This window comes from Juglans regia, chromosome 4, assembly GCF_001411555.2.
Source record: "Juglans regia cultivar Chandler chromosome 4, Walnut 2.0, whole genome shotgun sequence".
Classification (NCBI taxonomy): Eukaryota; Viridiplantae; Streptophyta; class Magnoliopsida; order Fagales; family Juglandaceae; genus Juglans; species Juglans regia.
This window is the reverse complement of record NC_049904.1, coordinates 22,458,392-22,471,276: the sequence shown is the minus strand read 5'-3', so window position 1 is coordinate 22,471,276 and position 12,885 is coordinate 22,458,392. Positions and strand designations below refer to the sequence as shown.

At 40.4% G+C, this 12,885-nt stretch overlaps 1 protein-coding gene across 1 annotated transcript; it reads left to right on the top strand.

The window, feature by feature from the left end:
- The first annotated feature begins 1,035 nt into the window (after positions 1-1,035).
- On the top strand, positions 1,036-2,250 carry LOC108980853 (uncharacterized mitochondrial protein AtMg00810-like). The gene has a single exon (XM_018951885.1). It carries the CDS (start codon positions 1,036-1,038, stop codon positions 2,248-2,250), a length of 1,215 nt encoding a protein of 404 aa, XP_018807430.1.
- Positions 2,251-12,885: the final 10,635 nt, after the last annotated feature.

Sequence of the window (12,885 nt, the reverse complement as noted above, 5' to 3'; positions counted from 1 at the left end):
CCACCTTCCTATACCCATTTGAGAGTCTTTGGGTGCCTTTGCTTTGTGTCAACCCTTAAACATAACAGAACCAAATTTGACCCTAGAGCTATGATGTGCATTTTTATAGGTTACCCCGCTGGTGTCAAAGGGTATAGAGTCTATAGTTTAGATAACCATACCACATTCATTTCACGAGACATTACCTTTATTGAGTCCACCTTCCCTTCTCTTTCCTCAAATTCTATTCAATCTTCCTCTCAGTTTGATTTTGTTATTCCACCTGCATTGTCAAACTTTCATTCTCCTCTAATCACAACTGATTCCTCCACCACTTTTTCAGACCAGTCTGTACAACCTCCAGCTCCCTCTCATCTTCCTTCTAATCCTCCTTTAATTGATTCAAACCTCACAACACCAGAATCTGATTCTCCCACACCTGCTCCAGCTGTAGAGCAAAATCCAGCCATTGTTTCAAGGAGATCAAATCGACTGAGAAATACTCCATCCCATTTACAAGATTATCATTGTAATCTTGTTTCTCAGGCCCCTTTTCATACATCATCCAATTTCTCCACTCCATATCCTCTTACCAATCACATCACATATGATCATTTATCATCATCTCATCGAGCATATGCATTATCCCTCCCACTAACCCATGAACCCAAGTCATAAGAAGAGGCTGTGGCCTCTGATCATTGGAAAGCTGCCATGAGGTCTGAAATTGATGCCCGTGAAGCCAATAGCACTTGGTCCATCACTACTTTACCTCTTGGAACGAAAACAGTTGGCTGTAAATATCTATATAAGGTAAAGTTAAAATCTGATGGCTGCAAAGGGGTACACTCAAACAGTTGGCTGCAAAGGGGTACACTCAAAGAGAGGGTTTTGACTACCAAGAGACATTCAGTCCAGTGGCAAAACTGACCACAGTTAGACTCTTTCTTGCAATGGCAGCTGTTAATAACTGGCACTTGGCCCAACTTGATGTGCACAATGCCTTTTTGAATGGGGACCTTGATGAAGAAATATATATGGATTTGCCACCGGGTTATGTGGCTTAGGGGGAGTCTCAACAACAAGAAAAGCTGGTCTAGGCAGTGGAACTCAAAGTTCACTATTGCTTTGCTCTCGTTTGGCTTTCACCAATCAAAATCTGATTACTCTCTATTCACTAAGAATGATCAACATGGTTTTACAGCTCTTTTAGTTTATGTTGACGACATAATTGTGGGAAGCAACAATTTAGTCACCATAAAAAATGTCAAGGAATTTCTGCACAGTCAGTTCAAGATTAAGGATCTTGGGGTCTTGAAGTTTTTCTTGGGGATAGAAGTTGCAAGAACAGCAGCTGGGATCCACATGTGTCAGGGAAAGTATACATTGGAAATCTTAGAAGATGTTGGATTACTTGGTTGTAAACCAGCTTGTACTCCAATTGAATCAAATCATAAACTTGCACACTCTTCTACTGATATGTTGACAGATGTTACAAGCTATCGAAGGCTGATTGGTAGGCTTATCTACTTAACAAGTAGTAGACCAGATATCACTTATGCCGTGAGTGTTCTCAGCCAATTCGTGGACAAACTAGCTCAGATTCATTTGCACCATGCTCACCGAGTTCTGAGGTATCTAAAAGGTTCAATTGGTCAAGGTCTCTTCTTTTCAGCTAGTTCTTCTTTACACCTTAAAGTATATAGTGATTCAGATTGGGCAGCATGTCCTGAAACTCGAAGGTCAGTCACTGGTTTTTGTGTCTTTCTTGGGGACTCTTTAGTGAGTTGGAAATCCAAGAAACAGGCAACGATATCTCGATCTTCTGCTGAGGCAGAGTATCAAGCACTTGCTTACACTTGTTGTGAAGTTGTTTGGTTAATTACACTTTTCAAAGACTTCAATATACAGCACAAACAGCCAGCACTGCTATATTGTGACAATCAAGCTACTATTCATCTTACCAAGAACACCATTTTTCATGAAAGAACAAAGCACATAGAGATAGATTTCCATTTTATTCGAGAATGGGTAGCTGCTGGTGCGATTGCTCTAGTTCATGTTAGCTCTAAGTTTCAGTTGACGGATATCTTCACGAAGGCTTTGTCCACAGCACAATTTCAAATTTTATTGTCCAAGATGGGCATTCTGAACATATATGCCCATCTTGAGGGGGAGTCTCAACAAAGAAGGAATCAAGCCTCCACCAATGAGAAGCTGCTCTACATGCACTCTGATAAAACAGAGGAATATCCCTCTAGCTCAGTATAGTTTGTGTGGCGCCCCCGAACCCCATGTAAGGAAACACGGAAATCGAGACGCCAGGACGGTGACAACACGGTCATGCATCCTAACGATAGTGCCAAGTGTGTGTACATGCAACGGTGTACAAAATAACACAGCGGATTAGTCAACTAAGTACCAGAATTTAAATACAATCTAAACATCAATAAGGTTTAAAAGTAGTTATATAGTCATCCAAAATTAAAATACCATACAGTAAAATAAAATAACTAAGCAAGTGATCCCAGATCACTCGTCAGGTGGAGCCGTCTCCTCAGGCTCGCCTTCTTCCTCCTCATCTGCATCAAAATCTACGTTACCACAAAATAGTACCGCAAGTAAGTATAACCCAAATAACCACGTAATGAAAATGCATTAATGCAACTAACATGCATGCATATGATGAAATATGCATTTTCCTCAAAACATCATTTTTCCCGAAAATGATTATTTTCCAACACACGCCAAAATTCCATTTGGCCCAAAATATCCGTAAAACATTTTTCCAGAAAATGATTTACACAAAATCCAACACACACTATTTTCCCAAAAAATAGCCAATTAATCCATTATTATCATATGCACCATGATCTCCCCTAGGGATCATCTGCACGTCCTGGCTTCGTAGCGATGCCCAGTTCCGCGCCCAGCGCGTTCATGGCCAAGCACCCACTACGCATATGCTGCAAGGTGAAGTGACAAACTGGTGGGAGACCAAGCGGCCACTCCTAGAAATGGAGTTGGGATCCTTGGCTGCTGTGTCTTGGCAGCGTTTTAAGAAAGAATTTGATGACCGATACTTCCCTGTTTCGGTGAGATGGCAAAAGGCTCGAGAGTTCAATAATTTGGTTCAGGGAGACACGACTGTCGAGCAATATGCAAGGAAATTTATAGAGCTTGGACGGTTCGCTCCTCACCTTATTGCTACTGAGGAATTACGGGTTGAGCGTTTCCAAGAGGGCCTGCACCACGAGGTACGTAGACAAGTAGCCTGTCTTTAGATTATGGAATTTCAGAAGTTGGTGGATTTGGCAAGTATGGCAGAGCGGGAAAATAGTTTTGGGGTAGGCTCCCCTCCAGGTCAGAAGAGACGGAGTTATGTTGGTGAAGCAAGTAGTTCTGGGTCGCCGCATAAGTTCATGCAAAGGACTGGTGCCCATTCGCAGACAACCTCTGGTGTTCGTGCTGTTGGCTGAGCCCCAGTTTGTAACAGGTGCAATAGAGCCCATGAGGGCGACTGCGGCCAAAGGGGAATTCAGCATTTTAGATGTGGCCAACCGGGTCACTTTGCTCGTGAGTGTCCCAGTCTAGCTCAAGGAGGTCAAGGAGGACGAGGAGGTCGACGAGGTGGAAGGGGCAACCAGAGACAATTGGTACAAGCCCGGGTCTATGCAGTGACTCCTGGTGATGTGGATTATGGGACTCATAATATATCATATTTATTTTTAATAAATACTGTAACTTACAACACCTTTAAAAAATTATTTTAAAATAATAAAATAATTTATGGTACTTCCTAAGGGACATGTGGTTTTACCCAGAGTCGAACTGCTCTGATACCACCTGTGGCGCCCCCAACCCCTATGTAAGGAAACAAGGGAATCGAGACGCCAGGATAGTGACAACACGATCACGCATCCCAACGATAGTGCCAAGTGTGTGCGTACATGCAACGGTGTATAAAATAATGCAGCGGATTAGTCAACTAAGTACCAGAATTTAAATACAATCTAAACATCAGTAAGGTTTAAAATTAGTTATACAGTCATCCAAAATTAAAATAACATACAGTAAAATAAAATAACTAAGCAAGTGATCCCAGATCACTCCTCAGGCGAAGCCGTCTTCTCAGGCTCGCCCTCATCCTCCTCATCTACATCAAAATCTGCGTTACCACAAAATGGTATCGCAGGTAAGTATAACCTAAATAACCACGTAATGAAAATGTATTAATGCAACCAACATGCATGCATATGATGAAATATGCATTTTACTCAAAACATCATTTTCTCCGAAAATGATTATTTTCCAACGCATTCCAAAATTCCATTTGGCTCAAAATATCCGTAAAACATTTTCTCAGAAAATGATTTACACAAAATCCAACACACACTATTTTCCCAGAAAATAGCCAATTAATCCATTATTACCATATGCACCATGATCTCCCTAGGGATCATCCGCACGTATCTCCCTAGGGATCATCCGCACGTCCTGGCTTCGTAGCGATGCCCAGTTCCGCGCCCAGCGAGTTCATGGCCAGACATCCTCTAGTCCCCGCCAGCAGAAGGACCACGGAGTCGGCACGAGAACATCTCGTCCGATCCCATTGTCGCCCAGCGACAATCCAGGGGATGTTACTCAGTATATTCCGCTCCCGAGTAACCAGAGGAGCTCCACCGAACGGACGGAGAGAGGGAGAAAGAGAGTCTCGCGTGCGGGAGGGAGAGACCGAAGGAAGAAATGAGGAAAAAAGAAAAGAAAGAGAAAAGAAAATGAGAGGAAAGAAAAATGGAGGGAAAATAAACGAGGTCCAATCCTCATAACTTGGGTTACAAAAATGATCCAACGGAAACGATTTCAAAACCACAAGTTAAATAAAATAATTTAAATGTAATGGTAAAGTGAAATTGAAATAATTAAATCTCGCAGTAATTAATTAAATATGAAAAGCAATTTAAATGCATAACAATAAATAAATATTAAGAAAGCACATAAAAATAATTTTCACCAAATTAAAATCATAAAAATAAACTCACTAAAAATCCAACCAATTTTAAAATAAGAGAATAAATTTTTTGAATAAATAAAAATAATCCTTTAGTAAAAGTACACTAAAATACAGAGTGTTACATCCTCCCCCCCTTAAATAAAATTTCGTCCTCGAAATTAGCAAGGTCAAACATTAAAGCTACGACAGGATCAAGATTCAACAAAGAGCAGACTTTAGAACATACCGTCACAATCAATCAAACAAGTAAGGATATTGCTCTCTCATGTCAGCTTCTCTCTCCCAAGGGAAATCTTGAGCCAACGGATCACCCCATGACACTTTCACCAAAGGTATTGTCTTGGACCTTAACCTTTGCTCTTTCTGATCTACGATCTGCATCGGAGCAACTTCATATGTAAGGTTAGGTGGAAGTTGAATGCGTTCAGGGTCAACAAAACGTGGCTCTTGCTGTCCAAAACTCTTCTTCAACGAAGACACATGAAACACATCATGAACATCACCAAAATAGTCCGGCAAGGCAACTCTATCTGCAACAAGCCCAACCTTCTCTACGATCTGAAAAGGGCCAACCGCTCTATTTCGATCTCCTTGCGGCGGTCGGAAATTAAGTTGGAGGAACTCTGTCATCCTATTCAACGCCCTCGCCATGGCATAATTTCCATCACCCCTGGGTAGCTCATCCTCGGGCACATCAGCTTGCCTTCTTGGTCTCACCATATTCCTGTCTTAGAGCAATCTCCAACCCCGCTTAAATCCAGACAAAACCAAACTCAACCAAAAGCAACACAAAAAATACAATAAGATAAAATAGAATTAAATAACATCAATTAACATAAAATAAAATAACAATTGTTGCGATGCCCAGTTCCGCGCCCAGCGCGTTCATGGCTAGACATCCTCTAGTCCCCGCCAGCAGAAGGACCACGGAGTCGGCACGAGACATCTCGTCCGATCCCATTGTCTCCCAGCGACAATCCAGAGGACGTTACTCACTATATTCCACTCCCGAGTAACCACAGGAGCTCCACCGAGATAATGCCCCATCCTCGGCTTGGGGTCATGATACACACACACCCAAAATCCATTCTCACATGAAAACCCAGTTTTCATAAACACATGAACATGAATGTAATACACGAAAACCCAGTTTCCTTTACAAACATGATCATGCGTGCAAAATGCAATGTACATGAACAACACAATATCCAAACCAACAATTGCCAACCCAATCAATCACACAAATAACTCCAATCACCAATCCATCCGACCCCCATACTCCTCGGACTCAGTCCGGCATGTCCAACCAAATATAGTGAAATGAGTTAGTGCAAAAATACATTTAAATCACGAAATTTCTTTGGAGAAATACTTACAGCGCTATATAGCAATTTTCGAAGGACCACGAAGCTGCAAGAAGTGACGTCAGAGCAACGTAATAGTGCAAAATGCACTGTGGCCTTGGGTCTCAAATACCCACTTTTCAACGGAGTCAAACGAAGACCCAAGAATGATAGGGTAGGGCCTAGGGAGGTCGGTGAAACTAGTGGTGGTGAAGGTTGGTCGTGAGTGGCGGCGTGGGCAGAGGTAGAAGACCAAAAACACCCAAATCGGAAATGGGGTTAGTTGTGCTTCACTGGTGACGGATCGGAGCTGGGGTTGGATCCAATGGGTTGCAAAGAGGTCGAGGATGAAGTGGTGAGAAGATGGTGGCCAATGGTGGCGCGACGGCGGCGCAGCGGCGCAGCGGCGAAAGAGTGCCGCGGCTTGGAGAGGCTCGTGGTGGCTAACGGCGGCGCGAATGGAGCTAAGGTTTGTGGGGTGAGGTCGCCGGCGGCTAGGGAGGCTAACGGGCTGGGCGGTGTCGATCACCGCCGACTCACGGCGGTGCTGGGTGGAGAAGAAGGAACGGACGGAGAGAGGGAGAAAGAGAGTGTCGTGCGCGGGAGGGAGAGACCGAAGGAAGAAATGGTGAGATCAAGTATCATCCAGGAAAGGCGAATCTAGTCACTGATGCTTTGAGTAGAAAGTCTCAACAAGTGGAGGAAGCAGAGTCATCAGATTTGGACTCTCTCCTTTGTGGAATGGGGAGACTTCTTATCGAGAGTTCACAGCAAGAGGAATTGTTATCTTCAATCTTGGATGCCCGAGTAGTGGATTTTGAAGAATTGAAGACTCTTCAAAGAAGGGATCCTAAATTGTTAGCTATCAGGAAAAGAGTCAGGAAGTCTAGAGGACCCTTGCATTACAGCTTGGATAAGGATGGTATTCTTCGGTTTCGAGATCGTAGAGTGATTCCTCGAGATTCTGAATTTAAAGAGCGGATTTTGGCAGAAGCTCATGTGGCTCCTTATTCAGTTCATCCAGGAAGCACAAAGATGTATCGAGATTTAAAGAAAAATTTCTGGTGGGAAGGAATGAAGTTGGACATCGCTTTGTTTATTGAGAAATGTGACATGTGCCGTCAAGTGAAGGCTGAGCATCAAAGACCTGCTAGTAGACTTCAACCTCTCCCTATTCCTGAGTTGAAGTGGGATGATATTTCTATGGATTTTGTTGTGGGTTTTCCGAGGACTCCTAGTGGGAAGAACGCAATTTGGGTGATTGTTGATCGGTTGACCAAGAGTGCTCATTTCTTGCCTATTAATAATACTGACTCTTTGGGTAAGTTGACTCGGTTATAGGTCAAGGAGATAGTGTGTTTGCATGGAGTACCCAAGAGTATCGTGTCGGATCGGGATCCGCGGTTCACCTCCCATTTTTGGAAGAGTTTGCAGGCAGCTTTAGGCACTAAGTTGAAGTTTAGTACTGCGTATCACCCTCAAACAGACGATCAATCAGAGCGTACTATTCAGACTCTGAGGATATGTTGCAATCTTGTGTCATGGAATTTCAGGGGAGTTGGGATAATCATCTGCCGCTTATTGAGTTCTCTTATAATAACAGTTTTCATTCCTCCATTCAGACGGCCCCGTATGAAGCTTTGTATGGAAGGAAGTGTAGATCGCCCTTGTGTTGGGATGAAGTTGGTGAGAGCAAATTGTTTGGGCCTGAGATAATTCAAGAAATGAAGGATCAAGTTCAGTTTATAAGGACTAAAATGGTGGAAGCGCAAGGTCGCCAGAAGAGTTACACAGATACAAGAAGAAGAGACTTATCCTTTGAAATAGGTGCTTGGGTTTATCTTAAAGTCTCTCATATGAAAGGCGTTAAGCACTTTGGTAAGAAAGGAAAACTTAGTCCAAGATATGTTGGCCATTTTCAGATTGTAGAGAAGGTTGGGCTTGTTCCATATAGAGTTGCCTTGCCGGACTATTTTGGGGATGTTCATGATGTGTTTCATGTGTCTTCGTTGAAGAAGAGTTTTGGACAGCAAGGGACCACAGAGTCGGCACAAGACCATCACGTCCGATCCCATTGTCGCCCAGCGACAATCCAGGGGACGTTACTCAGTATATTCCACTCCCGAATAACCAGAGGAGCTCCACCGAGATAATGCCCCATCTCGGCTTGGGGTCGTGATACACACGCACCCAAAATCCATTCTCACATGAAAATCCACTTTTCATAAACACATGAACATGAATGCAATACACGAAAACCCAGTTTCCTTTACAAACATGATCATGCGTGCAAAATGCAATGTACATGAACAACACAATATCCAAACCAACAATTATCAACCCAATCAATCACACAAACAACTCCAATCACCAATCCATCCAACCCCCGTACTCCTCGGACTCAGTCCGGCATGTCCAACCAAATACAGTGAAATGAGTTAGTGTAAAAATACATTTAAATCACGAAAGTTCTTTGGAGAAATACTTACAGCGCTATATAGCAATTTCTGAAGGATCAAGAAGCTGCAAGAAGTGACATCAGAGCAACGTAACAGTGCAAAATGCTCTGTGGCCGTGCGTCTCAAATATCCACTTTTCAACGGAGACAAACGAAGACCCAAGAATGATAGGGTAGGGCCTAGGGAGGTCGGTGAAGCTAGTGGTGGTGAAGGTTGGCCGTGGGTGGCGGCGTGGGCGGCGGTAGAAGACCAAAAACACCCAAATCGGAAATGGGGTTAGTTGTGCTTCACCGGTGACGGATCGGAGCTAGGGTTGGGTCTAATGGGTTGCTAAGAGGTCGATGATGAAGTGGTGAGAAGATGGTGGCGCGACGGCGGCGCAGCGGCGGAAAGAGTGCCGCGGCTTGGAGAGGCTCGTGGTGGCTAACGGCGTAGCGAGTGGAGCTGAGGTTGGTGGGGTGAGGTCGCCGGCGGCTAGGGAGGCTAACGGGCTGGGCAGTGTCGATCACCGCCGGCTCACGGCGGCGCTGGGTGGAGAATAAGAACGGACGGAGAGAGGGAGAAAGAGAGTGTCGCGCGCGGGAGGGAGAGACCGAAGGAAGAAATGTGGAAAAAAGAAAAGAAAGAGAAAAGAAAATGAGAGGAAAGAAAAATGGAGGGAAAATAAATGAGGTTCAATCCTTATAACTTGGGTCACAAAAATGATCCAATGGAAACAATTTCAAAACCACAAGTTAAATAAAATAATTTAAACGTAATGGTAAAGTGAAATTGAAATAATTAAATCTCTCAGTAATTAATTAAATATGAAAAGCAATTTAAATGCATAACAATAAATAAATATTAAGGAAGCACATAAAAATAATTTTCACCAAATTAAAATCATAAAAATAAACTCACTAAAAATCCAACCAATTTTAAAATAAGAGAATAAATTTTTTGAATAAATAAAAATAATCCTTCAGTAAAAATAAACTAAAATACGGGGTGTTACAGTTTGTTAGGATCATTTCTTTTTGTCTTTTTGTACAGATAGCCTTTATTCTAGAATAATGTAGAATAGGTATAGGTTGGTTATTCTTTCTATTTTCTGATTGACTGAAATGGTGTTGCTCGAAGGATATATGTACTAAGGATGTGTACAGATTTACAGTTGGAATGAGAATAATATTTTCCTCTCCAATCCTTCTTCATTTTCCTTTCATTATTTATCTTCAACAATCAGTGCATAGTAAGCTGTATTTGATAAATTTGGTAACATAAATTTGGTTTACAATGTTTGGTCTCAGATAACCTTAACCGAAATGTCACATTCTACCAAACACCTTACCGGCATTAGTTTTACCAAATCTACCAGTCGTATTTTCATCAAACACTTCACCGTGCTTGTAGTTTGTATTAGCTATAGAAACATTCACAGAGATCACACCATCCGGAATTTGTGGAATTTTCATCAAATCTACCAGTCGTATCGACTTGTAGCATGACTCAATCGAGAAGGTGTTAATTAATTAAGGGATTTGTGTTAGGTGTGTGAATACCAAGGTCCATATGATTATTGATGGCTCATCGATCAATAGATTGTATGTCATCCCAACCATGTGATGAAATATTTTCGGTTGACAGTGCCTATGAGGATATTCAACATTACAAGTCTGTTAATGTACCTTGGCATGACAAAATTGCTTTAGTTTTTTTTACGTAGATCAAGGATATGGGCGATCCTTTTCTCATCATGATCTTGTTCTTACACCGAAGAATTGCCTCGTTTGTTTTCACAACACATTTCATCTCATATTATCTCTGCTAATCTTTATAACTTTTCAAATTCTCATATAAAATAAAATAAACAATTCAACTTTTTCAAATCTTACAATAATAATAATATTAAAAAAAATATATTCTAACAATATTTTATTCAATTTTTAACTTTCATCTCAATTCATATCATCCCATCTTATCTTTAAAAGCAAATAAAATAATTTTAATATAAAGCAGGAGAATGAAATAATTTTATTATAAAGCATTCGATTCCGTTATATTTTAGTTGTTGTATTATTATTATTATTTCTTTCTATTCTCTGATTTAAAATTATCCATATAAGATACACCCGATCAATTCATTGCCTTCCATTCGAGTGGCTTAGCAATGGACCAGTGAGTTGGACTAAGAACGATGTAGACCATTTTCAGGCCCAGAACCAATTATATAATCTGAAATCGGCCAGAGATATTGGTGTGCTGATCCAAAGGCAGTTGATGGTGGAATTCACATGATCACGGGAAGGAATTCTCAACTCTCCTATATAGATTCTAACTCCCTTATTCTCAATTTTTTTATTAGTAGCATATATACCAGTTTCCCAAATATTTTTTTAAAAATGACTTCGTTTTTACAAAGAGCAATAAAAGTCTTATTAAGGTTTTTTTCAAACTTCCCAAAAGAGGTAAAAACGTTCATGATATCCTCCCAACAATCATGGAATTAGAATGCTATAGAGAACCCATCCGAACCCAAACCACTTGTTAGAAGTACGTAGTTTGTCTAATGTGAATTTCTAAAGGAGATATTTGAGATGGCTTTTTGGGTTTTACGGGTATATTTTTAGCGAGAAATTGTGTTTTGTGTTTTGGCATTGTTTGTTTTCGCATATGAGATGAGATTAGAGTTAAAAGTTGAATAAAATATTATTACAATATATTTTTTTAATATTATTTTTGTTTTGAGATTTGAAAAAGTTGAATTATTTATTTTATTTTGTATAAAAATTTAAAAAATTTATAATGATTATATGAGATGAGTTGAGAAGAGTTGTAAAAACAAACGAATCTAAAGGTGCCTTTCATTTGGAAATTGGAATTCAAAGGAACTCCATTTCAACCCCCACTTGGAAGGTTCAGGAGAATGTGAGTCTGGGAGTGTAGGTCCCTTTTAATAATAGGTTTAGAAATTCATTTGGGTCAATTAGAAAAATAACCAATTTTTTAATATTTTCATCAATTATATTAATAGACACATGTCACGTGTATATAAAAAAATGAAACAGTCAATCACATTAGTAAAATATGAAAAAAAATATATAAAACTGATTGAACATGATATTTTTGTTTGGTGATACCTAGATGTGAACAAGATCTGACCAACCTTGGCATAATGTGCCAAAACTTTATGGTTGGGGAAAAGAAAGCAGTTGATGTTCAATTTATAAATTAGGGAAGCTTCCCTAATTTATAAATTGAACCCTCGTGCTTCATCTTTTTGAGATTCGGTCCTTACGAATTTCTTTTAGAATTAACATCACATATTTTTGCGTATATTTTAATTTTTTAAAAAAAAAAAAGAAAAAAAAGTTCAACATGTGACATCCTTCTAGACTGACGGAGGGGGCTAATTATAAACTTTTGATAGCAGTGTTAATCCTATAATAAAATTGCACAACCATAGAGTTTCTGTAACGTCTCAATAGAAGACCCAAACTACTTGGCCTATACTTCAAAATGACTAGTCAATGATATAATTAGAGTCTCATTAGAATCTTATAAAGAGCAAGAACTTCTCCTTTCCAACCAATGTGGGATCTCATACATCACCTACCCTTATCCATATCATATGGGGTATCACAATCTACCCTCCTTAAATTCCCGACGTCCCCGTCGGGCCTGTTCATTGTAGGTGACACGGTTCAAGTCCCACATTTCTGGTTGGAACCTGTCTTTGATACCATTTGTAACGCCCCAATAGAAGACCCAAACCACATGGCCTATACTCCAAAAGGACTAGTCAATGATATAATTGGAGCTCCATTAGAATCTTATAAAGAGCAATAACTTCTCATTCCCAAATAATATAGGATCTCGTACACTACCTATCTTTATTCATATCATATGGGGTATCACAGTTTCGAACGATAGGATAAAGTGCATGAGGTAGTTATTGTCCAAATAAGCGATGTTACGTACATATTTGAAAAGAGTAGAGAGTTTATTCATTATTTTTAAAATGATTACACAACGTCTACACATTCACGATTACAATTCAAGTATCATTTCTCATATCCATTTAATCGAAGTCAGAGTTACAATATATAAA